The 27,892-nt window shown below is 41.2% G+C and overlaps 1 protein-coding gene across 1 annotated transcript; it reads left to right on the forward strand.

Annotated features, from left to right (window-relative positions):
• Positions 1-3,382: 3,382 nt before the first annotated feature.
• Positions 3,383-26,543, forward strand: CYP721A1 (cytochrome P450, family 721, subfamily A, polypeptide 1). Its single transcript, XM_089135643.1, has 4 exons — positions 3,383-3,981; positions 25,237-25,481; positions 25,564-25,921; positions 26,030-26,543. Exons 1-4 carry the CDS (start codon positions 3,481-3,483, stop codon positions 26,441-26,443), a joined length of 1,518 nt encoding a protein of 505 aa, XP_088991769.1. The 5' UTR covers positions 3,383-3,480; the 3' UTR covers positions 26,444-26,543.
• Positions 26,544-27,892: the final 1,349 nt, after the last annotated feature.

Genomic DNA, 27,892 nt, shown 5'->3' on the forward strand with positions numbered 1-27,892 from the left:
GGAAAGCAGTCAAAAGGATATTTAGATATCTCAGAGGAACAAGTAACTACATGTTGTGTTATCAAGGATCAGATTTGCGGTTAGCTGGCTATAGCGATGCCGACTGGGCTGGAGACATTGATGAGCGCAAATCAACCTTTGGATATGCTTTCTTGCTGAATGGCGGGGCCATTTCGTGGTGTAGCAAGAAGTAAACTTGTATATCCCTCTCGACCATGGAAGAGAGAGTATGTGGCATGCTCAGTTGTGGTTCAAGTGGCTGTTTGGTTGAGGAGATTCCTTCGACATACTGGAATTGTGATGACATCCAAAGTGGCTGCCCTTGTCTACTATATTAGTATGACAGCTATTAGCTATGTCAAAGACCCCAAGTATCATGGGAAGACCAAACATATATAGTTGAGATATCACTTTATTAAAGACATTATATCAAGGAAGAAAGTTGTACTTAAGCACATATCTACTAGTCAGATGGTAGCTGACCCTCTTACCAAACCTATAGCCAAGAATGTTTTTATTTCTCATGTAAAATCCTTGGGCTTGCATAGATTGTGACTTACTTTTGTATTGAAACTTTCTTATTATTGAGTATGAGTTCATTCCAGCATTTATTTTATTCACTTTCTGTGTGATTGTGTTCTTCTAGGCTCTAGCATAAAACAAGATATGTCAATAGGCAAGAAAATAGCTCACTCAAACAAGCATTCGCCTCTGGCGTCTTGGAGGCGAGCAAAGATGAGATGGATTGTGAATGACTTTGTGTAGGTCAATTCATAATCATGATGTCGTCTTGATTTGTAATCAAGATGAGTTTATCTATTGTGAAAAAAATCAACATGAATGTTCCCACTATTCATGTTGCCTATAGGAGCCAGGTGCGAGTACTTTATGTGGCGCTAGGATGGCGACAATAAAGAAACTCGGGTTAGGCGCAAGAGGTTGCGACTAGCTTAAGATTTGTATGGTGTTGAGAGGGACATACATTCTATTGAGTATAGAATGCTCCACCATAGCACGTATATCATACTATGTGTGCTTAGCGATCATTGGAAATGAGGGGATGGATCCCTGCTCTTCTCATTGTGTGAGTCTTGGACTTTATGGTCAGTTAGTGTTCTTATTGACTTTCGACGACATCATGAAACAAAGGGTTGATGTGGCTACTTTGGGTGTTACCTATGGTCATGATTGAATCGACCTAAAGGGGCATTAACGGGAAAGGAGTCAATCCTAAGTGTAGTGATGGTCTGAGGCGAAAGGAAATGTTTGATTCAATTGCACCCTAAAAGTGTTTGCTAGCACCAACTGTATGTATTACAGTAATGAACATTTTAAGGACAAGAAGGTGATCTCTCAAGGGGATCGAGATACCTTTAGTCTGGTGAGTTTGAATAAATCTAGGACAATGTGGTATATTAATGCTTATTTGATGGGTTTCTTTGAGTGATATGCCAATCGGCCTTCTTGGGAAAGTTTCTAGTTTGGGGCTCACGCGTGTAGGTATATCACCGGTCGCACAACCCATTTTGCTAGTATGACTTGTGGATGTTTGTGTCTTGGACACAAGAAGTCTATGTATCCGGGATACATTGCAAAGAGATCAATATATGTATATCCAGGATATACATGCGTGTCTGGGACACAAAAGGTCTATATATCTGGGATGCATAGCAGAGATATTGAATGTGTATATCTGGGATATATATATGTGTCTGGGACACACTTGACAAAGAGATTAACAGTTGCCCTTGTGCAAGTAGGAGATGTTGGGATTTTATAATTATTAATTTAATTATATGCCCAAGGGCAATATTGGAAACTCACTATTAGGGCGGTTACAAAATATAGGTTATATATTTGTAACCACGTATCATTTGATAGTATGAGATAGTAAGTGACTCTTTCGAGCGTGAGTTTTCCAGAAAAGAGGCGGCTTCCATCTCTCTCTCCCTCTCTCCCTCTCTCCCTCTCTCCTAGAAACGCAGGAAAGGAAGGAAAGGAGTTCATTGCTTTAGATCTTTTGACCATCCTTTCTACACAACATTTGGGTTGTGGAACTTGTTCATTTTCCTAGTGATTGTGGAATTACCCCGGTGGAGCTTTGGTTGAGGACGAGTACGTGGATCCAGATTACTTCCGCTGCAGATACTCTATAATTTAAGAAAGTGAAACCAGGTAAGGATCTTTCCCCTATCAATTATAGAATTGAAAATTACTTGGAGTATTACGAACAAAAACTGATCAACTTATGACCCTACAACGTTACCAGATGCTAGGGGTGTCAACGGTACGGTTTGGAGCGGTTTCGGGGCGGGCCTAACTGTTTTCAGGTGAAAAACCCCCAGCCCAAACCAGCCCATTTAAAAGATAACGGTTTCGGTGCGGTTTTGGTTTGGTGCGGTTTGGGTTCGGGTTGACTAACGGTTTGGCCTAATGATTTGGATTCGATTTGGCTAATGATTTGAACTAAATTAAAAATCAATATTGAAATTTATTTTTATTTTTTCCTCAACTTCAAATCCTAGTTTCTCACCCACAAAACTACAAAAGATAGAAGATGAAGAATCCAAGTAGATCCAACGATAAGTGATGGCATTGGAAACCATGATGCCTGATTTCACAAAAGTGAAAATGTGAAAGACTGAAAGTCTGAAACTGAAACAGCGCATTAACGATTAAGATTAAGACTTAATAGTTATCAATTAAGACTTTTAAATTTTAAAATAATAAAACTAAATGAAATTTGAAAATTAAAAAGTTAACGATTAATATTAAGACTTAAGAGTTAAGAGTTATCAATTAAAACTTTTAAATTTTAAAATAATAAAACTAAATAAAATTTGAAAATTAAATAGTTAACAATTAAGATTAAGACTTAAGACTTAAGAGTTATCAATTAAGACTTTTAAATTTTAAAGTAATAAAACTAAATGAAATTTGAAAATTAAAAAGTTAAAACTTAAAACTTAAATCGTTAAATGTGTTAACACTCAACTACTCAAACTCGAGTCTCAACGTCTCAAACACCGATCATTAATTACATTTAAACAATACCAAAAAAAATTTAATTACATTTAATATTTTAATTTTATTTATGTAAAAAACTAACGGACTAACGGGCTGGGCCGGGCCAGCCCGAAACCGTTCGGGCTGAGGACCCTCAGCCCAATTATGGCCCATTAAGGATCGGTTCGGGCCGGTTCGGTCCGGTTTTAACGGTTTGGGTTGAAAATTGACACCCCTACCAGATGCAATGACGTAGGCTAGGCATAAGAAAATCGGAAAACTAACCGAAAAAAACACCCATGGTTTCTTAAAAAACCCTATAAAATTCCCAGCTACCACTAATCGATCTGGCTGTTGATTGTCTTGATCACTGGACTGGATCAACTTTTAAATTCGTTAACTCCCAATTTTCAACGCTTTACTGTCTACCGCTCTTATTAGTTCTGTTTATTTTCTTGGTCGTTACTCCTCATCATGGATCTCCGATTTGCTTTGATCATCAGCTTCTTATTCCTGCTTCTTGTATGGGTTATTGGAAGATCAGTGTATTATGTCATCTGGATTCCATGGAGAATCCAACTTCACTTCCAGAAACAAGGAATAAGAGGCCCAGACTACCGATTAATAAGCGGAAACTTCCGGGAGTACGGTGAATTGATGGCGGAAGCTCAAGGCAAGGCCATGCCATTCAATCATGAGATTGAACAAAGAGTGATTCCTCATTACCACAAATGGTCCACCATGTATGGCAAGACATTTCTGTACTGGTATGGCTGGAGACCTCGTCTTGCTATTTCAGATCCAGATATTATTAAGGAGGTTTTGGTGCTCAATACCAGTGGTTCTTTTGGGAAGGTTCCGGTCAATCCTCATTCGAAGCAGCTTATGGGAGATGGGCTTGTTTTCTTGGAGGGTGAGAATTGGGTTAGACACAGAAAGATCACAACCCAGGCCTTCACCTTGGAAAGTGTAAAGGTCAGTCATTCTCTCTCTGGCTATGAATCTCAGACATTGGATCCTCTAGATCTTGTTGTCTTGCCGCCTCCTTTTTTTTTTTTAGGTAGAAGATTATCTTGTCTTTGAAGTGCGGATATGATTTCCCACCTTTAGGGGACTGATTTTGAGATATCAACAGTTCAAAGAAAACTTCGCTGTGGGATTGTACAGATCAAAGTAAATTAAAGGAAAATTTTAGGGACCGTCCAAGATATATAGAAAAAAAAATCACAACACTTCAAAAGTATTTCAAATTGATCGAAACACCCCAAAATGTCTCTTAAAATGGCATCTGCCCTTTTTTCCATTAGAATGGTGAATTAAATGAAAATAATAGACACTTATATCCTTAATACTGTTTTTGTACTAAAATTTAATATTAGGATTATAACTTATTATATACACTATAACTTAAAAATACCAATATACCATTTATTTTTTATTTTTCTCCATCAAAATCTACAATTTCTTTATTAGTAGAAAAGAATCTATTATTTCTTTATCTATCAAATGTATTACATTATTTCTTACTAAAAAGTATTTCATAATTGATCCTCCTCTTTTCTCCTTCCAATTTCAACTGTTCTATATTTTTCTTCTTTGTTCATCTTCATTTTCCACCGTGACGGGGAGCAAGGGAAAAGGAGAAAAATACTAAGGTCAACTACCACATGAGGAAAAGAAGAGTTTCTATACTCAAGTGGAACATTAATAAATCTTTCTTCTTCTTTTTTTGGTTACAGATTATTAAATCTTTCTATTTTTTTCCATTCAAAGCTCTGCCCTCAGGTCCTTTATGGCATTGGGTCTCTCAAGACAAGGGTTCTAGCATTGAATGGGTCAATTTTATTATTACTTACAAAGAGACCTCAGAGCCATGTCATGTTCTTTCAGACATGAATATTGATTCTCATAACCAATTAACAAGAAAAGAAGAAAAGAAGATGGAGGGGAAGAATGGATTGATTTTGAATATAATTGATTGTGATTGTTGGGGGAAGATCAACTTCCTCGAACAGTTCAGGTTCTCCTCGGACCTGCCTCTCCTTAGCCTCCTGGAATCAAAACAAAGGTAAGAGTGGGCCGCCTCTTGGGATGGGAAACCACCTCCAATGATTAAGTTAGTCCTTAAAGAAGAAGCTGAGAATCAATGTTTGAAGAATAAATGCTAAGGATTCATGGAGGGAATATTTTTCATGTAGTTATGAGGAGGAGTAATGGTTGGAGAAGCTCTGCCTCTACCTAGGAGTGCCGCCTCTATTTATAATGAACCTGTGACCCTTCCTCGTCTGTGATGGCCAACTGATCCTTCATAGTGGGGTTCGATGGTGGAGATGGCCTCTGTGCCATGGTGACGTTTCCTTCTGGCAACTGCAGTTCTCAGGGCAGCTGTGAGTACCTCTTGTAATCAAAGAGTCAACTCAAGTATCGACCTGATGTGACATCACTCCTTGGTTAAGGAGACAAAAAGTGGTGTTGCGGTACCTATGGCAGTCTTAGAGCGAATGTGGAGCATCCAAGCTGTCTCTTGTCATTACACAAGCCTCGAGGCATTTATTGTTGAAATTAATGCTGGGAGGAGGAGACGCCCGAGAGGAGATATTCCAAATTCCCTAAAGGCCACTGGCTTTATTGAAAAGTCACTGGGCAGCTGGGCAAATGAGCTTGTCATCGAGTTATGCCTGCATCGCCTGCCATTATCTGAGAAATCCATCGTTCCAGTTGTCGAGCACTATTTGTTTGGGCCCTAGAATTGCTGGCTTAGTCTAGCAGAACCGTCCTGGTCAAGCGGTTATCTTCGAGTCACCCACAACATTAGCCCCCTAATCTTTGTGACACTTTTCAGTTACGAAGAGTACTTTTGAGCCAGCAGGAACGATTCTCTCTGTAACCAACTGAGAAGTCCCATTCACTTCTCGGCTATCATGCGGAGCAAAGGAGGCGACTCTCGAGGTGTCAGCATTAGTGGATGCCAACTGTCCTTACGGTTGTCACCTGGGGTCACTTTTCATACATCCTGAACTGACGATTTGGGCGAAGAGACATACTCAAGTGGTGCTCCTAGCCCTGACCCGCAGTTCTTGCAAACGAAGTATCCATTCGATTTAGCCCTAAGGTTTGCGCTATTTTGAACAACTTCAGGTTGGGCTTTCTTTGGTTGATGCTCTCAAATCACCTGCGATTTTCCAAGCATTGTCTCTCAGAGTTTCCTTCACACATTGGGTGCCTTTCTTCCTAAGTAAGTATTTCTTCCCTGTTTGGAGCAATGGGTAGGAAATTGGTAAAGAAACATAGTTTTGTCACCGTGGCCTATGCCCCTCCTCCTTCAGCTCCATGGGCTGAACATGGGATCTCCGGTGATCCCTTTGCTGACAAGTCCCTCTTTGTTTCTTCCGCTCCTGCTATGGCCGCAAGCCTCTCGGTGAAACCCCTGAAGCCTGTTCGCAGGGGCGCAGTTTCGGAATCCCATAAGTCTGGGGGAGCGACCCTAGGAGTCGTTCCCTCGAGTCCTCTGGTTTGCGTCGATGTAGAAGGCGAGCCCACTTTTGGGCCCCTATTCTTTCCTAGCCTTCTTCGTCCTCACCATGTCCAGTTGATGAAGACCGCATCAGGATCCCTGACGAATACCTAATCAGACTTCCCGGGCCCCGCGAGAGGGCATCCTTGCTTAAAGAGGGGGAAATCCCTCTATATTTTGACTCCATATTGGGCTGTCTGAGGCTTCCCCTTTGCACTTTTGTTATGCAAGTCCTCTTTTACTTTGTGCTGAATCCGGGGATGCTGGCTCCCAACGGTTGGAGGAGCCTTGTCGGCTTTATGGGGTACTACAAGAGTATGGGCATCGACTGTAACTTGAAAATTTTTAGGTCTATCTACTCCCTCAAAGCCCTAGAGCAGGAAGGCTGGTTTAGCTTCTGCAAGCGGGGCGCTACCTCCCTGAAGTTTCGCATCTTTGAAGAGGGAACTCTCCCTACCAGCCACAAAAAATGGAAAGTCAGGTTTATTGGCTGTCGCGTCCCTTCCGATAGTGTCATTTTAGGTTGGCCGTCTCCGAGCCAGAATTTTGTTCGACAAATGAACATCAAACCCTCGCTAAGCAAGGAAGAGTTGGACCTGTATTCCCTCTTCGCAGCAGGGAAGGGGACTCCCATCCATGGCAGAGAGATGGAGTTTGAGGCCCCTCTGGTTCTCTGGGAAGTCATAGCTGGTAAGTCCTTAAGTCCTCTTTTCCTTTGCTGCTCTTAATCGCCGGTGTTGTCCTGATATATGTCTGTTTTTGCAGATCCTGAGATGTTCGTCAATAAGGACTTCCTTTCTCAGCGCTACATGAACTCTGGATCCTGAGATGTCTGTAGCCAGGAGGGAACATGAGATAGCCAAGGGGACAGGAGCTAGATCCTCATCGTTAGCATCTGGACTTCCAAGCCTTGTGGCTAGGACTCCTCCTGACTCGTAGCTGAAGACAACACTTGACATTAACTGGGAAGCAGCATAAGAGGACGTGGCAAATACTGGGAGACTGAGGAGACTCCCGATGAGGAGGAAGAGCCTCTTGTGCGCCTCAAATGTCCGGGTTCATCTCTTTCGGATAAAGGCAAGATGAAGGTGGTTTGCTTTGAGAAGCCCCCTGCACCCGACTCTTATTCGACTTCGAGGTCGTTTCTTGTAGGAGTGGTTATAGGAGCGGTACCTATTTGTGGAGTTCCGTCTGAAGAGGTTGGAGAAGATTTTGATCCTCAAGGCGGTTGTTCTTCCAAGCATCCCTGAGAAGACTCCTTCGATGGCTGACACAAGAGCGCCTGCCACTGAGGCAGCATCTGTGCCCAAAGTCGGGTCTCCCAGCATGGCAGCCGCAAGTGAGATGGTGATGCCTACTGAGGGTACTCTGCCTTCCCTCCCCCCTCGGTGGGTTTCGCAATGGGAGCTCTACGAGGGGGATAGGATCTTGGGAGACCCTGTAAAGTCGAGTATCTGGGCAAAGCATGCCACAACTCCTGCCGACCGAGAAGCCTGCGATGACTTGCTATCTTCGAAAATTCACTCGCAGTTTGCTCAGTAAGTTTCGAGCTTCAGGTTGCACCTGGTACTTTGCTTTTTCTTGTTCCGTGAGCTTTCCTAACTTATTCCTTCTTTGCAAGCATCTATACGCCTCTCTGAGTCTGATGGAATCATATGTGAGGAGGTAGGCATTGATCCAAGAATGCTCTAGTCTTACCCGCGATTTGGATTATTAGATTGAAAGAAATAGGACCCTACAATCGGAATTTGATGATGTCTCCGCATAGGCAGACAAGTCCAAGAAGAGTCTGGAGAAGATAACGCTAGAGTTGGGCAAGGTTTGCTCAAACTGCGAGCACTATTGAAGGGGTAGAGACAATGCTCGGATGGAAGTCAAGGCGGTAAGACAACGAGAGAAAGATGCCCTGATTGCTAAAGCCACATTGATGGAGGAGATGAGTTCTGAGTTGTCCCAGCTTCGCAACGACAAGGAGGCTGCCGATGATACGATAACTAAGAGGTCGAATCTATCTCCGCTTCTCATTTCAAATCGTCTGCCGAGAAGGATCAATTGGTTGCCGACCTAGTGATTTCTGATAAGACTATTCAAGAGTTGATAATGTGTAGCTCCCATAATGCTGAGGAGATCATCAATGAGTACAAAGCTTCATAGAATTTTTAGGTTGAGCTTGCCAGCAAGGCCATTCCTGGTTTTGAATTTGGCTTGGATATAGCCTTTGACCTTATGGTGGTGAAAAAGCTGCCGGAGGAAACCTTACAATTGGTTTGTCAAGATTCACCATTTGATGCTCGCACTTGTGAGAGGCTACAAATTCCGGTTTTCAACTGGCTGCAGGAACAGACTCCTAGGACGCCTTTTCCAGAAGCCAACGTTTCTTCCTCTGGTGTTCTGCCTTAACCTCCAAAGGTGACCTTGGGCAGACCACTTCTCCTCCTGCTCCTCTGAACGATTCACCAATTGAAAGATAGTTGTAAAGTAATTTCTGATTTTTTAGATGTGGAACAGTAGCAGAAATGTTGTTCTTGTAAACTTAGTCTTCAAGAAAGTTTTAATACAAGAAATTTCGTTGGAGTTGTAATTTCGCATGATCCGCCCTCCTTACTGGTAAAATTTCCTTAGGTGCATGGCATTCCACGTGTGAGCGAGTCCTCTATTAGTTTCCATATCCCTGAGCTTATAGGTTCCCGGCTGTAGCTGTTGGACCACCAAGTAAGGTCCTTCCCATCTCGGAGATAGTTTGTTCCTTTGCCTTGGGGCTGGGATGTTAGCTTGACGGAGAACCAAATCTCCTTGTTGAAAAGTCTTGCTTCTTACCTTAGAGTTGTAGTATTTCGCTACTTCTTCTGATAAGCAATGTTTCTGTAAAAAGCCACTTCTCGGATTTCATCGATGAAATCCAAGTTTGCTCTGAGTCCTTCCTCATTCTGACTTTCTTCGAAACATTTTGATCTTAAAGATCCTGCCACTATTGGGATCAAAGCCTCTATCCCGTAGGACAATTTGAAGGAAGTTTCCCCTGTTGGAGTTCTTGATGAAGTCCGATAGGCCCAGAGAACATGGGGGAGCTCGTCAACCCATTGCTTGTGACTTTCCTCCAATCGTCTTTTAATGCCATTTAGCAGTGTTCGATTAGTGACTTCCACCTGACCATTACATTGGGGGTACGCCACCTAGGCCTTTCTAAAGTCGATGTAGTAAGTTTTGCAGAAAGCTTCAAAGGCAGGGTTGTTAAACTGAGTTCCGTTGTCGGTCAACAATATCTTTGGTAAGCCAAATTGGTATATGATTTTGTTGATGACGAACTTCTCCATTTGTCTTTCCGTGATGGTGGCCACCGCCTCCGCTTCCACCCACTTGGTGAAATAGTCAATCGCCACTATCATGAATTTTCTTCCCCCGGATGCCGGTGGAAATGGTCCCAAGAGGTCCATCCCCCACCTCGCGAAAGGAACTGGGCTGAGTATTGATACTAGAGGAACTGCAGGTGCTTTTTGGACTAAGGAATGCACTTGGTAGGGTTTGCAGTGACGAACGTAGTCTTGCGCATCCTTAACCATAGTTGGCCAGTAGAGTCCCTGCTTTAAAATTTTGAAAGCCAATGCTCTAGCCCCCATGTGAGCTCCGGATATACCCTCTTGTACCTCCGCCATTGCATACTGGGCACCTATAGGGCCAATACATTTCAGAAGCAGTCCCTCGATTGATCGTTTGTATAAGGCTCCTTTACAATGTTAACCCGAGTTGAGTCTTCAGGTAACCGATCCTGTTTTAAGTACGTCACCAGCTCGTCCATCCAAGATGGTTCCATTTCTTCAATCTCCATCATTTCTAAGGTGTTGATGCTAGGTTCGTAGAGAACTTCCTGGTAAACTGAAGCTTCTATATCTGAAATTCCAGTAGAAGCCAATTTAGCCAAGAAGTCGGCTCTCGAATTTTCTTCTCTAGGGATCTGGAAAAACTTGCATCGATCTAATTGAGCCTTCAAGCTATTTGCCACATTCAGATAATTTGCCATATTTTCTCCTCTGGCTTCATAGTCACCTTTTACCTAGTTCACTATCAATTGAGAATCGTTGTGTATCCTCAAGTTTTGAACACGCAGAGAAGCTGCTAGGCAAAGTTCTGCCAGCAATGCCTCGTACTCGGCGATGTTGTTGGTTTCTAGAAAGGTATAGTGCAACGCATAGTTAATGATAAATCCGCCGAGACTTTCCAGTACTAGGTCAGCTCCGCTTCCCGCGGCGTTACTTGCTCCGTTCACGAACAAAGTCCACATTTCCGATGGTCCTTCTTTGCTTTCACCATCATCCCATCCGGCCGCGGACTCCACAATGAAGTCTGCCAATGCTGGCCCTTTATCGCCGTTCTCGGTCGAAACTCTACTTGGTGTTCGCTCAGTTCTATGGCCAAGGCGACCATTCTACCTGCCAAGTCCGGTCGATGAAGGATCTTCTTCAAGGGGGCATTTGTGAGAATTGTTACCGGATGAGCCTTGAAGTAAGGCATTAGCTTCCTGATAGATATTATCATAGCTAGGGCCAGCTTCTCAATTTCGGGGTACTGAGTTTCGCGTTTAAGAGAACATAAGAAACACAATAAACAGGCTTTTGGATGCCTTCATCTTCTTGAACCAAAACAGAGCTTACAAATTTGGGAGATGAGGTGAGATACATTAACAGATTTTTCTTGGGGGTAGGACACACCAAGATGGGAGACAAGCTCAGCTTGTCCTTTAGTTCGTCAAAGGCGCTCTAACATTCTTCTATCCAGATCATTTTCGCCGTAGTGTTGAGAGTTCTCAAGGCTGCAAAGAAAGGTTGACAGCGTTCACCAGATTTAGCCAGAAAGCGGCTCAAGGTTGCAACTCTTCCCGTCAGACACTGAACTTCCCTTATGGTTTGCGGCGGTTGCATGTCTAAGATTGCTTTGATCTTCTCCGGCTTTGATCCAAGGAATTTCCCAAACGACACTCCAAAGGCGCACTTTTCAGGATTTAAGCTCATCTTGTACTTCCAGAGGACGTCAAAGACTTCCGCCAAGTCATGGATGTGGTCATTGGGATCGATGCTTTTAATAAGTATGTCATCCACGTAGACCTCCATATTTCTTCCGATTTGTTCGTTGAAGATCTTGTTGACGGCCCCATTGATAAGTCGCACCAGTGTTCTTTAGACCGAAGGGCATCACCCTGTAATAATATCTCTCTCGGATGGTCATGAATGCAATGTGGACCCCGTCCTCTGGTGCCATCAAGATTTGATTGTAACCGGAATAGGCATCCATGAAACTTAACGCCCCATGTCCTGCTGTTGCATCGATTAGCAAATCAATCATCGGCAAAGGATAATAGTCCTTTGGGCAAGCTTTGTTGAGGTCAGTGTAATCTATGCACATTCTCCACTTCTCGCTGGCTTTCTTTACCATCACCACATTAGCTAGCCATTTCGAACACTCTATCGACGAAATGAAGCCTAACTTGGCAAGCTTTTCTGTTTCTGTTTGAATAGCAATCTGCTTCTTGGTAGAGAAGTTTCTCCTTCTTTGGATGACAGGCGTAGCCCCCTTGTTGATCTACAAGTGATGTTTTGCTACGTTCCTGTCGATCCCAAGCATATCCTCAGCTGACCAGGCAAAAACATCAGCATTCTGGGACAGGAAGGAAGTCAGCTCTTTCTTGAAAGCCTCTAGTTGTTCTAAACCGATGCTTGTCTCCGACTTAGGGTGCTACGAGCTCAGGGGGACCTTCTGTAGTTTTTCTACCGGTTCACCACGCTGTAGCTGGCTTTCGTCCTTATCATCACGTACTTCCACAGCAAAAGTTGCTCCCGCAATAGGAGTTGTTGGTTGTACGTGGATGAAGTTCAGGTAACACATCCTAGTTGCCTCTAGTCCATTTTACAGTCCCTATTCCCTTAGCAAGTGGGAAATTTCACCATCATGTGTCTGGGACAAATGTCCGCTCGTAACACCGTTAGCGTAGGACATCCCAGGATTATGTTGTAGGCTGAGAGATTTCGTACAACCATGAACATGGTGGGTACGGTTACCTGTTGGGGAAAAGTCCCTATGGTCAGCTCCAACTGGATGTTGCCTTCCATGGTGGTGGAACTTCTCACAAAGCCATAAAGTAGAGCTGTTGTCGGATGGAGGGCTTCTTGATCTATCTTGAGCATCCGGAATGAGTCAAGGGACAACATGTCCGCTGAGGACCCAGTGTCCACCAAGACCCTATCAATCATATGGTTTGCCAGCCATACTCTGATAACGATAGCGTCGACGTGCGGGGTACAGGCATCAACAAGTTCCTTCTCAGCAAAGATTATAGGCTCGCTTTGAACAAAGCGGGTTATAGTAGTCAGTTCCACGGTATTGATAAAACGCGTTCTCTGCCTCAACTCGCTAACCGACCCAAGATTGGGCCTCCCGAATATTGTATTATTTGAGGGAGATCCTCGTCCCTAGGGGCCATTGGAGCCTTCCCCCGAGATTCTGCTTCCTCAGGAGGAGGGGTGCAGCTACGCCTTTTGGAAGAAGGGGAGGGCTCTCGGCGGTGAGAACCCTTTACATGTTGATCCAGTTGTCCCCTGGCTATCAGCTTTTCAATCTCAATCTTCAACATTCGACAATCATTAGTGTGATGCCCCCTGTCCTTGTGATACTGACAGTATTTTCCCATATCGACCCTATTTGTGGGCTTGCTTGCATCTTCCCATGCGTCCTTAGCAGCTTGGAGTTTCCTGAATCACGAATCTACATTAGCACTGCAGACCGAGACTAATTGAGAGGAGTGAAGGCTTCCTCGTCTTCATCTATCACTTTCTTGCCACCCCATTCCTGTCGGGGCTTGGGATCCCTCTTTGCGAAGCGGGATCTGAAACTAGGTTCAGCCACTTTTCGGATAGGGAGACCCTCCTGGTCCCTGTAATGGCTTCGATTGGTCTCCAGGACTTCATCTACAGTCGCCATCTTGTACCCCAAGTCTAGGAGTTCAACAAGGGTTTTTGGCTTCTTTTCCACAATGGAGGTAATCAGCTTTTCGCTGGTCACAGCCCTCTTAAACACCGTGAGCGCTACCTTATCATCAAGATCCTTGATCATGATGGATATACCGTTGAAGTGAGAAATGAATTCTCTGATGGATTCCTGCCGGCCTTGCTTGAGGGCCAACAAGTTGTCCTAGGTTTTGTCCTTCTTGATGCCACTTTTGAACCTTGCTACAAAGGCATATCCCGACTCCGTGAAGCTATGTATGGAGTGTTTGGGAAGCCTTGAGAACCAAGTCATGGCCGGTCCGGTCAAAGATGCCTGAAAGCATCTGCACTTTATGGGGTCCCCTCCTCCACACATAGTCACGATTGACATGAAGTGACTTATGTGGGCCATAGGGTCCGTAGTTCCATTATACGAAGTAAAAGTGGGAGTACGGAATCCTACTGGTAGAGTAGCCGCCATTGTCTCTGGAATGAAAGGATCCTGACTTAGCACTAGTTGTACTTTGTCCGGGACCTTCTTATCCAGTTGGAAGAGACACTCATTCATGTCTTGAACCTGATGGTATAAGCTCGCATCGCGAATGGATCCAGAGGCCTCAGAGGGTCCACCACTCGGGCGAGGACCTTTAGACTCCGCCACCTACTCCTTCGAGGTCGTCCGGTGGCCAGCAGCCTGGGTACGCTTAATAATAATCTCGGGCCAGGAGAATGTACCATTGAGAGCTCCCAGTTTGTCAAAGACAGAGCCGTTACCTCCCTTCCTGGTGGCCTTCGCCTTCTTCTTGACTTTGCGCTTGGTCGGCTCGGGACGGTGTGTATTGCCGTCGTCCCTCAGAGCTCTATCGACAACACCAACATGGGTAGGGTTACCAGTTTCATGAGGACCGATGGCAGGAACCGAAGAGGGTCTAAAATGTCCTCCTTGAGCTGCCATGGAGTGCAGGGAACTGAGCATCTCGAACATCATCTGCTGCATGTTAGGGTGCGTCTCTGGGTATGAAGTTGGAGCGGGGGTGAACCCTAGTGGGGGAAGATCAGTAGGAGGATCAGGAGCAATCTCCTGCTGCTCACGTCCCGTGACGAGTTGCCCTTCTTTCGAAATCCCCGGTTTGGTCTTTTGATTAAGACCTTTCTTCTTTGGTCATTGAATGTCCTAAGATTGGGACACCCGTTCCGGTGACTCTTCACCAGCCATTTATGTTACTCAGTTGCAGGGAAAGCTATCGAGCCTTTTGTCAACGTTTCCCACAAACGGCGCCAAATGTTGGGGGAAGATCAACTTCCTCGAACAGTTCAGGTTCTCCTCGGACTGGTTCTCCATAGCCTCCTGGAACCATAACAAAGGTGAGAGTGGGCCGCCTCTTGGGACGGGAAACCACCTCCAATGATTAAGTTAGTCCTTAAAGAAGAAGCTGAGAATCAATGTTTGAAGAATAAATGCTAAGGATTCATGGAGGGAATGTTTTTCATGTAGTTATGAGGAGTAATGGCTAAAGAAGCTCTGCCTCTACCTGGGAGTGCGCCTCTATTTATGACGAACCTGTGACCCTTCCTTGCCTGCGATGGCCAACTGATCCTTCATGGTGGGGCTCGACGGTGGAGATGGCCTCTGTGCCATGGTGACGTTGCCTTCTGGCAACCATAGTTCTTAGGGCAACTGTGAGTACCTCTTGCAATCAAAGAGTCAACTCAAGTATCGACCGGATGTGACATCGCTCCTTGGTTAAGGAGACAAAAAGTGGTGTTGCAGTACCTATGGCAGTCTTAGAGCGAATGTGGAGCATCCAAGTTGTCTCTTGACATTACACAAGCCTCGAGGCATTTATTGCTGAAATTAATGTTGGGAGGAGGAGATGCCCGAGAGGAAATATTCCAAATCCCCTAAAGGCCGCTGGCTTTATTGAAAAGTCATTGGGCAGCTAGGCAACTAGGCTTGTCATCGAGTTATGCCTGCACCGCCTGCCGTTATCCGAGAAGTCCGTCGTTCCAACTGGCAAAGACTATTTGTCTGGGCCCTGGAATTGCTGGCTTAGTCTAGCAAAACCGTCCTGGTCCAGCGGTTCTCTTCGGGTCACCCACAACAGTGATCAACCTCAATTCGGATGTTTCGGATATTTTAGAGTAGTTGATTGTAAAGTTTTCTAAATTAAATTGTATGTGAAACCTAGCTGCTAACAAGTTGGAAGTAGTTTCCTTTCCTCCCATTTTATCAACGGAACTCAAGTTTCGTTCCCTCCTATTTTTCATAGATGATATTCTTTCCTCTCTCTTCTTCTTCTTTTCAAGATGCTATTAGTTGAGGTTTATAGAATCAGGATTAAAATTCCAATAAGGAGCAATATTGTAAAAAAAAAAAAATTATAGACAGGTGGTCAAGGGTAATGCTAGAAAGTCTCAAAACATTATGGATTATCTAACTATTAGTTAACGAAATCTCCTAACAGAGTATACCAATGCCATTTTAAGAGACATTTTGGAGTGTCTCTATCACAACAACAATAAGTATTTTCCCAACTATATGGGGTCAACTATATGGATTATTGCCCTCAAATCAATTCTATTTGAGGTCATGCTAGATACAAGGCCTAAGCTATGCATATCTTTTCTCTCCACTTCTCTTAAGGTTATCTTAGGTCTGTCCCTAACTCTCCTAGTTTCTTCAATTGGATTATATTACTTCTCCATTAAAGAGCATTTATAGGCCTTCGTTGAACATGGTCGTGCCATCTCAAACGACTTCCTTATAACTTATCACAACTTGAAATCTTTTTGAGGTGTCTATGATTTTTGCTATATATTTTGGGGTGTCTCTAAAATTTTTCCACAAATTAATAATGATATAATAGGTAACGGAATCATGTATCTAATAGGGATGACTGGGCCCATTTAGGGGTGAAGTTTAGAGTACACTACTACATTGAACCCTGTTGGTGAACACAAATTTTCACTATGTAAGACGTTTCGAGGTCCATTTTGGAACCTAAGCTTGTCTAGGGTAGTAATTTTTTCGATGTTAGCCACCTAGTGAGCAAAGGCTCAAGTTCAAAATTTCAAGGTCTTCAAATAAATGGTTGTGGGCCTAAACTATTTGGAGGTCCTATTTTGTTGTTTTTGACATTTTTGGAAACATGGGCATTTTGATATTTTTCCTTGAACTAGGTAGTGATGGAGCTACACTAGGGCCAGGGGAGCCATCCCCACCCCCCAACCAATATTTTTGGAAATATCCTTTTTTCATTTCCAATATTTTGAAAATTTCCTAGTCTTCTTTTCATTTGTGACAACATTTTTTCCCACCCTCCTAAATTTTTCTGAAATTTCCCATTCCCTTCCTAGAATTTTTGAAATTTATCGTCTAACTGCCTTTCCATGTCAAAAATATTATTTCTTGGGCACCGATTGGAGAACATTTTTAGCAGTAAAGATAACGGGTAAAAAAATTAATTGTGTTATGAAAAATATCAATACATAGCCCTTCTTAGGGTTGCAACTGGGCCGGGCTTTTGCAATCCCAAGCCCATCCCTATATGTTCTAATATCAGCCAATTCCCGCCCTGACCCTAGTTTAGGGCCAAGAATTATTGTCCTTGGCCCTAAGCCCTACAGGGCCAAGCCAAGTCCATTCCCACCTCGATTGGCCCTAATTGGGCCGGGTTAGCCCTAATTGGCCTTGATTGGCACTGACCCTGATTAGCCCTGATTGGCCTTGGCCCTAGCCCTGATTGGCCCTAATTGACCCTATCTTGTGTTTAGTGATCCTTATTTTTATTCTTTTTTGGTTGATTACCAATCTGCTATGTTCTTAATTCTTTGCCAGACCAAGATAGATTGTTAGATTTGATCAGTTATTATATATTTATATTACTTGATTGGAAACTATAATTCATACATGGAGACGATTAAAGATGCCAAGATCAGTAAGTTCGGCTTTACTGAATGGAAATGCAATACCATATAACTTGCCAAACTTATGGTGTGCATGCTCAACATTGTTTGCTTTCCATTAATGGAGCTCAAGAACTGCAAACCAATGGAACCTAATTGTAAATAGTGACCTCTAAACCAACTCGAAAACGGTGCTTATAGGGCCAACTCCTGCAACAACAACAGCCCTAGCATCTTTAGAAAATCTCCATCATAATGGATACCAATTTCTTGATCTCGGTTGGTTGAAGACTACAGGGGTTCCACTCAATGTTGGCGCCATCAAGAAGAACCATAATCATTGGAAGGTCACTAATGAACGCTAGAGATTAATGAGGCCTCAGAGATAATACTTCTCCATCAGCCAATTAGGATTGGAGAATCTAAAACTTGTTTTTTTTTTTGGTAAACAGATTTTTAATTAGAAGGAGGGCAAGAAAAACCCAAGACATCCTGATTACAAGCTTCAAGAAGCCAAGGAACGAAGACAGACCAAATGGTCCTACTTGCCATGGACCGGGCCTTCCTAGCTAGGGAATCGGCTATAGACTTAGCCCACCTAGAGACAAACTAAACCGACCAAGATGGTTCAGAAGATAGCAACATCCTAATATCCTCCACCACAGGAAGAGCATCTAGCTCAAAAGGGAAAAAAAGGATCAACCAGACCTTTACACAAAGTCAAGGAATTGCTTTCAAAAAAGATGTTCTTTAGGCCTTCCTGCGCAGCCCAGAGGAGGGCTTCCCTGAGAGCCTGAGCTTCGCCTGAGATGATAGAGGAGACCGAGCATGGGATTGAAGCTGCAAAGATGCAAGAGCCACAATCATCTCTTGCGATGAAACCCAAACCAGCCAGATTTTCAGAAGAAGAGAGAAAGAAATCCGAATTGATCTTAGTAGCAGCGACTGGAGGGATCCAAAATCTAGCAACATCTTGAGCATCATCACGAGTAGGCTGTTGCAAGCTCCAAAATTCATAAAAAGCTTTCCAAGATTTTTTTCACAACTTGTTCTGGAGTCCATGATTTCCCATTAAAAATCAAGTCATTTCTTGCAAGCCATACGAACCAGCAGGTGAAAAAGAAGATGCTGAGGGCCTCTCTGCTAGTAACTGCATCAAGGAACTTCCCATTACCCCAATTATTGATGATGTGAATCATCGATTTTTGATGTTGTGGCTCGATCAAACCAGATAATCCCATTCCAAACCATATTGCTTTGGAATAATCGCAATCAAACAGAAGGTGATCAATAGACTCCAAATCGCTGCCGCATCTTCTACAGGTAAAATCTCCTCTGATCTATCTAATTTGAAGATTTTCCCCTGTGGCCAGAGCTTTGTTCACAGCCTTCCATACAAAAGATTGAACTTTGGGATAGCATTTCGCTTTCCAGATTCTCTTCCACGACTCAGTTGAAACTTCTTCCCATTTGTGGCGGCGAGAAGAAGATGGGGCTAACAAAGCTTGGGCATCTCTATGGTTGCATTGCACATGATAGGAGGACTTAACAGAGAAGACACCATTCGAAGCACCTCCCCAAACTGTATAGTCTTCCGATGGTAAATGACTGAGCTGAATCTTTTGAATTGCCTGCACTTCCTGATCTGTAAATAAATGTTGTAAAACACTTGTGTTCCAAGATCTTGAGTTGGGTTCTATAAGATCGGAAACCCAATGAAAAGAACACCCTCTGGGCTTCACAAGAAAAGGCTCGAAATTAGATAGACCTGGGATCCAGTTTGAGTCCCATATTTGAGTTTTTTCATCATTTCCAATCAAATTTATGAGACCCAACCGTAGTGTTTCTCTTCCTTTCATAATGCTTTGCCATGCCCACGATGAACACAATCCTTTCCGAGCCTCCATAAAGTCACAATGTGGAAAGTACACAGCTTTGATGAATTTCACCCAATTTGAATCTGGCTGAGCCCATAACCGCCAAGCTACTTTCAAAAGTAGGGCCCGATTGTGGAGAATAGGATCACGAAAGCCTAGCCCCCCTATCTTTGGATCGATACAATCTTGACCGAGACATCCAATGTACCTTGTGTTCCTCCTCTTTTTGTCCCCAATAGAACTTTGACACGGATTCCTCAACTCATTATGCAATGATGCCGGTAAGATGAAATGAGACCCCGCATATTATGGAATAGCGGTAGCCACAGATTTGATAAAGTACTTCTCGCCCATCCTGGGAAAATAGCTTTGCTTTCCACCCTTGAGTTCTCTTGAAGACTTTTTCCCCTATGTCGTTGAAGATGTTAGACTTCTTGACTCCAAAGTCGGAAGGTAGACCGGTAGACCAAGGTATTTTGCTGGACCTTCCCCATATTTGATTTTTAGAACCCGAGCAAACCATCTTTGAAAACTTGTACGAGAGTGAAAGGATGATTGTAAAAGGGTAAGAAAAAACAAGAACGGTTGAGACAATAGTACCAAGGTATTTTTAGAAGCAACAGAGAATTTGAAATAGAACTTATAGCTGAACCTACCTTCAAAAAAAAAATGAAAAACACAACATACAAAATGAAAAAAAATTGGGATAATTATTGTTGCCCTCTTATACTTTGATTTTATTACTACTTTATCCCCTGTACATTTTTAAAATTGCTAATCAAACATTTAACTTTGTCTACAATTACTAATGCCGCTTACCGTTAAGCTCCGTTAGTTTATTGATGATGTGCATCTATATATTTTTTTCAAAATCCTAAAAATAACCCTGCAATTATCATTTTACTTATTATTCTTTTGTCAAGTTATAATACTATCCTTAATTAACTATGGGGAAAATTTTAACTTTAAATTAACTTTTCTTTTTTAAAAAGAAACCACTGAATAAATGAAAGATGTGATTTTTTTTCTCTAAAAAGAAATCACCAAATAAAGGAAAGATGTAATTAAAAAAAAAAAAAACTTAAAATAGAAACTAAAATATTAGGAAATATCAAATTTAATTCAAAGTTGAAAATTGAAAATCACATAATATATGCTGACCATTATGTATGTTACCAAATTTCTATCAATTAGTATCTTATATGCTAATTTGTTTATAAAACTTCCATCATGGTGATTATGACAAATTTAAGTGGAATGCGAAAATTTCAACGACCATAAGTATGTGGTCCCACCAAATCCAAAACTGATTTTAAAATATAAGATTTTAAGGATATAATTGACATTCAATATAGTTTCTATAAATGAGGGTAATGCCATATTTTTTACTTCTTAATTTTAAGGGCAAAATAGGCATTTTAAATTTGATGTTAACAGCCTTAACACCGTTAGAAGTGAGGGGGGCAATAGTAATTTCACAAAGAAAGGGGTTTGATTAGTAATAAAATCAAAGTATAAGGGGACAATAATAATTATCCCAAAAAAATTCAAAGAATGGAAACACACCTTGAACTGCAGGCCTTGAATTAAAGAAAGCTTGAAACCTTTGAAGAACTAATGACGATTTTAGACTTGAGACTTTGAGATTTTGAGAAGGAGAAGAGAAGAATAGTACCACTATATACGGGTGAAGAAAACGGTGTCTTTTGAGCCTTTTTTTTTTTTTTTGGTTTTTTAAAATTTTGTTTGGTAAGAACGTCTTCTGAGTTCTCACCTTACTTGTTAAAACACACTTCTTAAGTGTTTATTCCAATTTCCTATGTTCTTGTTTCTTTCAATGTGATTTGACTTTGATAGGTGACTATATTTTAAATATTTTTTTTGCCTTTCTCTCCTTAAATGCAAGTAGGAGAAAGTTTGAGTCCTTTTAAAATTTGAATATTTTAAAAAAAAAAAACATCCAGTTCAAATAATGACTATAATGACTTAAGATGGTTATGATAAGAACTATATAAATAAAAAATCATGTTTTTTCAATCATACTTTGATTTAATACAATTAGCCTTAAGATACAATTGACAATTTTCTAAAGTACATTATTGTAATGATTTCTAAAATGGATAACATAAAACTTACCCATTCCTTTAATAAATTAAGGTGGGGAACAAATGGTTAACCATCTAGGTTATTTGTTCATATAGAATTCACTTTTTTAGGTATATTAGGCTCTTACAGCCAAAAACATAGACTGTATTAAATTCTAGGGGAGGCTAAATCATACTTTGATAAGATCATATGTTAAAATAGGGGGGTTTTCTCACTTTTTTTCGTAGTTAATATGTATTTTTTTTCCCTTAGAAATCTTCTAATAATTTAATATAGTGCATGATTCATTTAAAATTCAAATCTAATAACAAAAATATTAAAAATAGGAGGAAAAAAAAAATTGTGACTACTAACTAGTGATCTGAAGGTTAATTATATTTTTTGCTGCCAAAAGGATTCTCTTTGAGGTTTTTCAGTAGATGTAATGCTTGACAACCTATGTGCTCCTAATCGAAAGGCAAGTTTGGTGGTGCAAGATACAACAACAGTCCCTGAATCAAAAGTACCATTTTTTTATTATATCTGATAAGATTAATTGATTCTATCTATTGAAACTAAATTTCAAATGTTTTCAACGGATCCACTCTCATACCCTGAGTAAAAAGGTTATGGGAGATCAGTCGATTTGAAATTCTCTCCAAAGTGGACCTTTTTTTCTCACAATTACTATTAGTTATTACCATTAATTATTAAAAAGGCTTTACCAATATAGGTTTGATCCAAAATGGTTTCAATGACAATCACAACCTGTATCGGGATTACCCCTTTTAGGCCCTACTAACATAATATTTCTCAAAAGACAAAAGACTTGTAGCCTTTAAAATGTATCCCCATTTATTTACAAGTTTGATTCTAAAAAAATTAATTTAATTGAATTATTTGATTACAAATAACTCATATTTATTTACATAAATTTTATTAATAAAAATATAGAATGTTGCTCAGTGTGTAAATGACTAAACAAATAACTGAAATACGCTTTCGGATCAACATCGGCATCTGTTTAAGGGTATCCGAATCCATTTGATTACTAATAAGATGTGGATATGGTAATACTCTTCAGACTGATTATTATTTAATTAAATTACTTATTTGAATTTTTTTATTTGTTTTATAAATTTTTTACTTGAGATAAGTGATTTTTTTTGGATTTTTTGTTGAAATAAATATTAAAGTAATTAAATTCTTAAATCCCAAACACAATTCAGGAAAATAAAATGGTAAAGATGTCAACAAATAGTCCAAAACTTGTATTCAATCTATAATTAACTATTTATACCCATTTAGATTTTAAAGAAATAGTGAAATCCAAATTTCTAAGTTTTTCTAATTTGCTATTCGATGAAAATTAGGGTTATAAGGTTATTATATGTAAGCTCGAAGGAAAAAAGAAAAAGACTTATCTCAATTCTCAATTTCTAACTTCTAAGACAGTGGTCAAACTTCATTCCAATTTGTCTTTCCCCCAAGTTTCTCTCTCTTTTTTGTTTTGTTTTTTTTTCTTTGGTTTTTCTCTAGCAGCAAAGAGTTAAAATTATTAATGAAATAAAATAGGTAGAGAGAATAATTGTAATTAAATTTAGGCATATTTGAAAGTCAAATCAATTATAGAGAAGGTCACACATAAACTCTTTTTGTAAACTTAGAAACATCAAAGATTCTGAATTCAAAAGGGATCTGATTAAATGAAAAGTTTATTTTCAAAGTCAAGCACTTGTGCTGTAGCTAAGTATGTTTTCATTCACAACTATTCGATAAATTGATATCCTTATTCGATACAAAAAAAAAAAAAAATCATATTCAAAACCTTGTTGCGTCTAGACCTTCTACGAGAGCCAGATAGCTAGATAACCTCTTGGAGACTTCTCCAATCGAATACAAGTAACTAAGATGCCTGCACTCTCAAAGAAAACAAGAACAGGCCGGCCTAGTCTTGGCTGGGGAACCGCCTCCGACGCCCAAATTAGTCTAAGCAACAATTGAAGACCTTGAGAGGGTTCTCAAGGCATAGAGACTAAAAGTCAGATGAATCTCGTACCTTTCTCCTTTTAGGATGGAGGTTTATATAGAGGATACCTGGAGGCGGCGTCTCCTTGAATTTCGCCTATTCAATTGAAGTGTGGGCAAGTGACCTTAGGAAGCACGTTCCCTTCTTTGGCGGGCCTAATAGAGCCGTTATTCCCTTATGTGGCTCCCCAAGTCTTGGAGTGGATACGATGGGTATCTCTAACTAACCTTCTTGACTTGGTTGTCTTTAACGTTACTCTTGGACTTGGCATTGAATGTCTTCTTACTTTAGGAATTCATCTCAAGTTTGGATAAATCCCTTAGAGAAGGTCTTATCCAGCTATCCAAGAGGGTGAGCGCTTCTTCCTGAGTGTCTATTCAAGTCCTCCTGAGGGAGTGATACGACCTGCCCGAGGGGGTGTGTGTCCCTCCCGAGGGACTCTTTGAGTCTCCTAAGGGAGGGGAGAACACTTACCCGAGTGGATGTGTGTGTCCCTCCCGAGGGGCTCTTCGAGTCTCCCGAGGGAGGGGAGAACACTTACCCGAGTGGATGTGTGTGTCCCTCCCGAGGGGCTCTTCGAGTCTCCCGAGGGAGGGGAGTACACTTACCCGAGTGGGTGTGTGTGTCCCTCCCGAGGGGCTCTTCACCGTCTCGCGAGGGGGTTCCGCAATTCTTCCCAAGGGAGTAATACACTTAACCCGAGTGGGAGTGTGTTTACTCTCGAGGGCTCTTAACATCTTCCCAAGGGAGTAATGCACAATCACCTGAGTGGGGTGTGTGTTTTATTCCCGAAAGGGTCTTCTCAGGTTATATATTCTCCACAACACTTGTTAACAAGTAAATCGACGATAATTTAGTATTCAACAAAAAAAAGGTATTTTTTCATAGTTAAAGAAAATGATGTTTTAGTTACAAACATAGCTATATGTCTTTAATAAGTTTTTTTGAAATATCACAGTAGAGGCAAAAGAAATATATCAATATTCATGATGAGAAGTTGGGGTGTAGATTTGTTAGATATTAATTATCTGTACACTAGTTTTTATTATTTATAATATATTATGTTGCCTTAGTCAAAAAATAAAAAGTGAACTTATATCGGAAAATAAAAATTACCTTAAAATAATATAAAAAATGAACTTATAATCTAATATGATCAAAATGACTAAATGTCAAAATCTGTTACTTATATATGAAGATTAAGGTAAAAATTTAGTACATGATCAGGGTCAAATTAATATTAAGATTAGAGCCAACATTAGAGTCAGATCAATGCCAAAATCAAATAGATGCTTATTGCATTGGTAATGAGGTTATAATTTATTTTTATTAATTTTCTACAAAACATGATCATGTTTCTAAAATTTGACACGTGTCAAGTATCCACCCATATGTATTAGAATTAATTCCTCTCCATGTGGGTGGAGGGTCCAGACTCCAGAGTCTCAAGACTCAAATCAAGGCCAAAATCAAGGCTAAAATTAAGGCCAAGATCAGGGCCAAGATCAGGGCCAGAATCAAGACCAGAATCAGGACCAAAATCAAGTCCTGGGTCAGGGCAACAAATCAGGGATGAGTTGGGACGGGCTGGGCGGGTCAGAAAGTAATTCTAGGCCCGCCCTTGGCCCTGCTTCAAGGCTAGAATGTTTTGGCCCTAACCCGCCCTTAGGGCCAAAATCTTTAACCCAAGCCCTATTCAGGCTTAGGGTAGATCAGGGCCGCTAGGGCCAAACTTGCACCCCTAGCCCTTCTCAATGATAACACCTTAGTTCCGCCCTTAGAAGTAGGGTTTTTACATAGATTGATTTAGGGTTTAGGGTTTATAGTTTTTTATACTATTTGCAGGGTTGGGTGCCAGAAATCATAGCTAGCACATTGAACATGTTGAAGCAATGGGAAGAACAGAGGAAAGGAAGAGATGAATTCGAGATTGATGTGAACAAAGAGCTTCATAATCTCACTGCTGATATCATCTCACGTACAGCTTTTGGGAGCAGCTACATTCAAGGGAGGCACATCTTCCAATTGCAAGATCGGCAAGTACACCTTGTCTCACAGGCTTTTCGAAGTGTTTATCTTCCCGGGTTCAGGTGATCACTCTCACTTCATATTCTCTGAACTCGCATGTATTACTCATTCATGCAAGCGTCTAAGTGTCTTGACTCCTCATAGGTTTCTGCCCACAAAGAAAAACAGAATGAGATGGGCATTGCAAAAGGAAATCCAAGAATCACTGCGGAAGCTAATTCAAATCAACAGCAAAACAAACGAAAACTCGAAGAATTTACTTGGGCTCATGATATCGGCAAGCAAGAACCAGGGAGGAGGAGGACTAACGGAGGAGGAAATCATAGAAGAGTGCAAGACATTTTATTTTGCAGGGAAGGAAACTAGTGCTAACCATTTGACATGGGCTCTTCTGCTTCTAGCATTGCACCAGGAATGGCAGATCAAAGCACGAGAAGAAATCAATCGTGTCTGTGGTGCCACTGGTATTCCAACTGCAGAAAACTTAAGTGACCTCAAGATTGTATGTCTTCACATATTTTTTCGTGATTCTCATTTTTTGTTTCTTCTAAGAGCCAATTCAGCAGTCAATTGATGTGCAACTAATATGTTGAACCATTTGCATTAACAGGTAAGCATGATACTGAACGAAGCCCTCCGTCTCTACCCTCCAGCCGTTATGATGACACGGCAAACAAACAAAGATGCCAAGATAGGATCTCTGAGTATTCCTGCCTCCACACAGCTTTATCTACCCATGACTGCTGTGCATCACGATCTTAAGATATGGGGTGACGATGCCTACAACTTCAATCCACTAAGGTTCAAAGATCAAAGAAAGCATATAGCTTCATTCTTTCCCTTTGGATTGGGACCCAGGATCTGTGTGGGTCGGAATTTAGCTATGGTTGAGACCAAAGTTGTTTTAGCAATTATAATTAGTAGGTTTTCATTTACTGTTTCTCCATCATATGTTCATGCTCCTGTGCAAGTTATGACCATGCAACCTCAATATGGTGCTCAGATTCTGTTTACAAAGATCTGATTAGTCTACTTGTACCAACTTACTAGAAATTTGTTTTGGTTCAGGACTTATTGAGAATTTTATTTCAGTCTACTTGTACCAACAACATACTAGAAATTTGTTTTGGTTCAGGACTTATTGAGAATTATATTTCTTTTTTTTGGTTGAATTTGACTAGGCCATAGCATCTTACAAAAAAAAAAAAAAAGGGTCCGAAATGTACCAAACCGAGGTTGATTGGATGGTGTATAAGCCAGGGTTGAAACCGCTCGGAGTTGGACTGATGTGATCCAAGCCATGAGAACTGATCGACAACTACCTAGATCGAAAAATACCCAGCAGTTTATAACCAAGGTTCGACATGTCGGCCCATGTCGCCGTGTCGGACCCTGGCGACTCGGGCGACATGTCGCCAAAAGTCGGGCGACTTTTAGTTGGTTTCGAAGGGTATTTCAGGTCATTTTGACCTGAAATTTGACGTGTAGCCTAATTTGAGGCCAATAAACACATTGGGAGTGTTATTTTGACATAAACCATCACCTGATCTAAAGTTTCTAATTAGTACATGTCCGGCTATATGCGGGCAAAACTGGAAGTTTGGAAAATTCATATTAACTAATGTAAATGTAAATAGAACACAAATACACAACTAGTAAATAGATGTACTAAAGTTTACAATTCATTATACAATTATGTTGAGTATGGCTCATGCTTCACATATTGTTGTCGACGGACACAGGGTCCCGCTCCCCAGTGAGCGGGCGGGGGTCCAGGGAGGCCGCCCGGGGGGATGTGGGGGTCCTATGTCACTTTGGCAAAAATCGAACGAAAAATCGGCGAAAAATGAATGAAATACTATTATATATGCGAATGTAGCGATATATCGCCGAAAAATCGGCGATATATCGCCGACACATGGCGATATATCACCGATATATTGTAAAGTCGGTGCTTGGGGGGGTGTCGTGTCGCCCCCCAGCAACATGGCGATATATCGCCGACACAGTGTACCATGTTTATAACCCATTATAATTACTTTGGGTTTTTAGTTGTTTTAGTTATTTAACATCACTATTAACGAGTGATGAAGGACAGAATGGGCTATTATTACTTATTTTCAAATTGTGAATTATGGACGTCTTGGTTACCCAAGTTTGTTTTCCTAGGTCATATTGTATCAGCTGAAAGAATTAAAGTTGATATTGCTAAGGTGAAGGCTATGGCAGATTGGGACAGACTTAACACAACCATTGAAATCAGAAGTTTTTGGGTATGGCTGGATACTATAGGCACTTCACTTAGAATTTTTCTAGACTATTGGCTCCTATGACGAAGCTTAATAGAAAGGGAGTTAAGTTTGTTTGGAGTGAAGTCTGTGAAGAACTATGAGCATAACTACCGACTCATGAGTTGGAACTAGCAGCTGTGGTTTTTGCTTTGAAGATCTGGCATCACTATCTGTATGGTGAA

This window comes from Hakea prostrata, chromosome 9 (genome assembly GCF_041222555.1).
Source record: "Hakea prostrata isolate BN-2017 chromosome 9, UWA_Hpros_2, whole genome shotgun sequence".
Taxonomy (NCBI): domain Eukaryota; kingdom Viridiplantae; phylum Streptophyta; class Magnoliopsida; order Proteales; family Proteaceae; genus Hakea; species Hakea prostrata.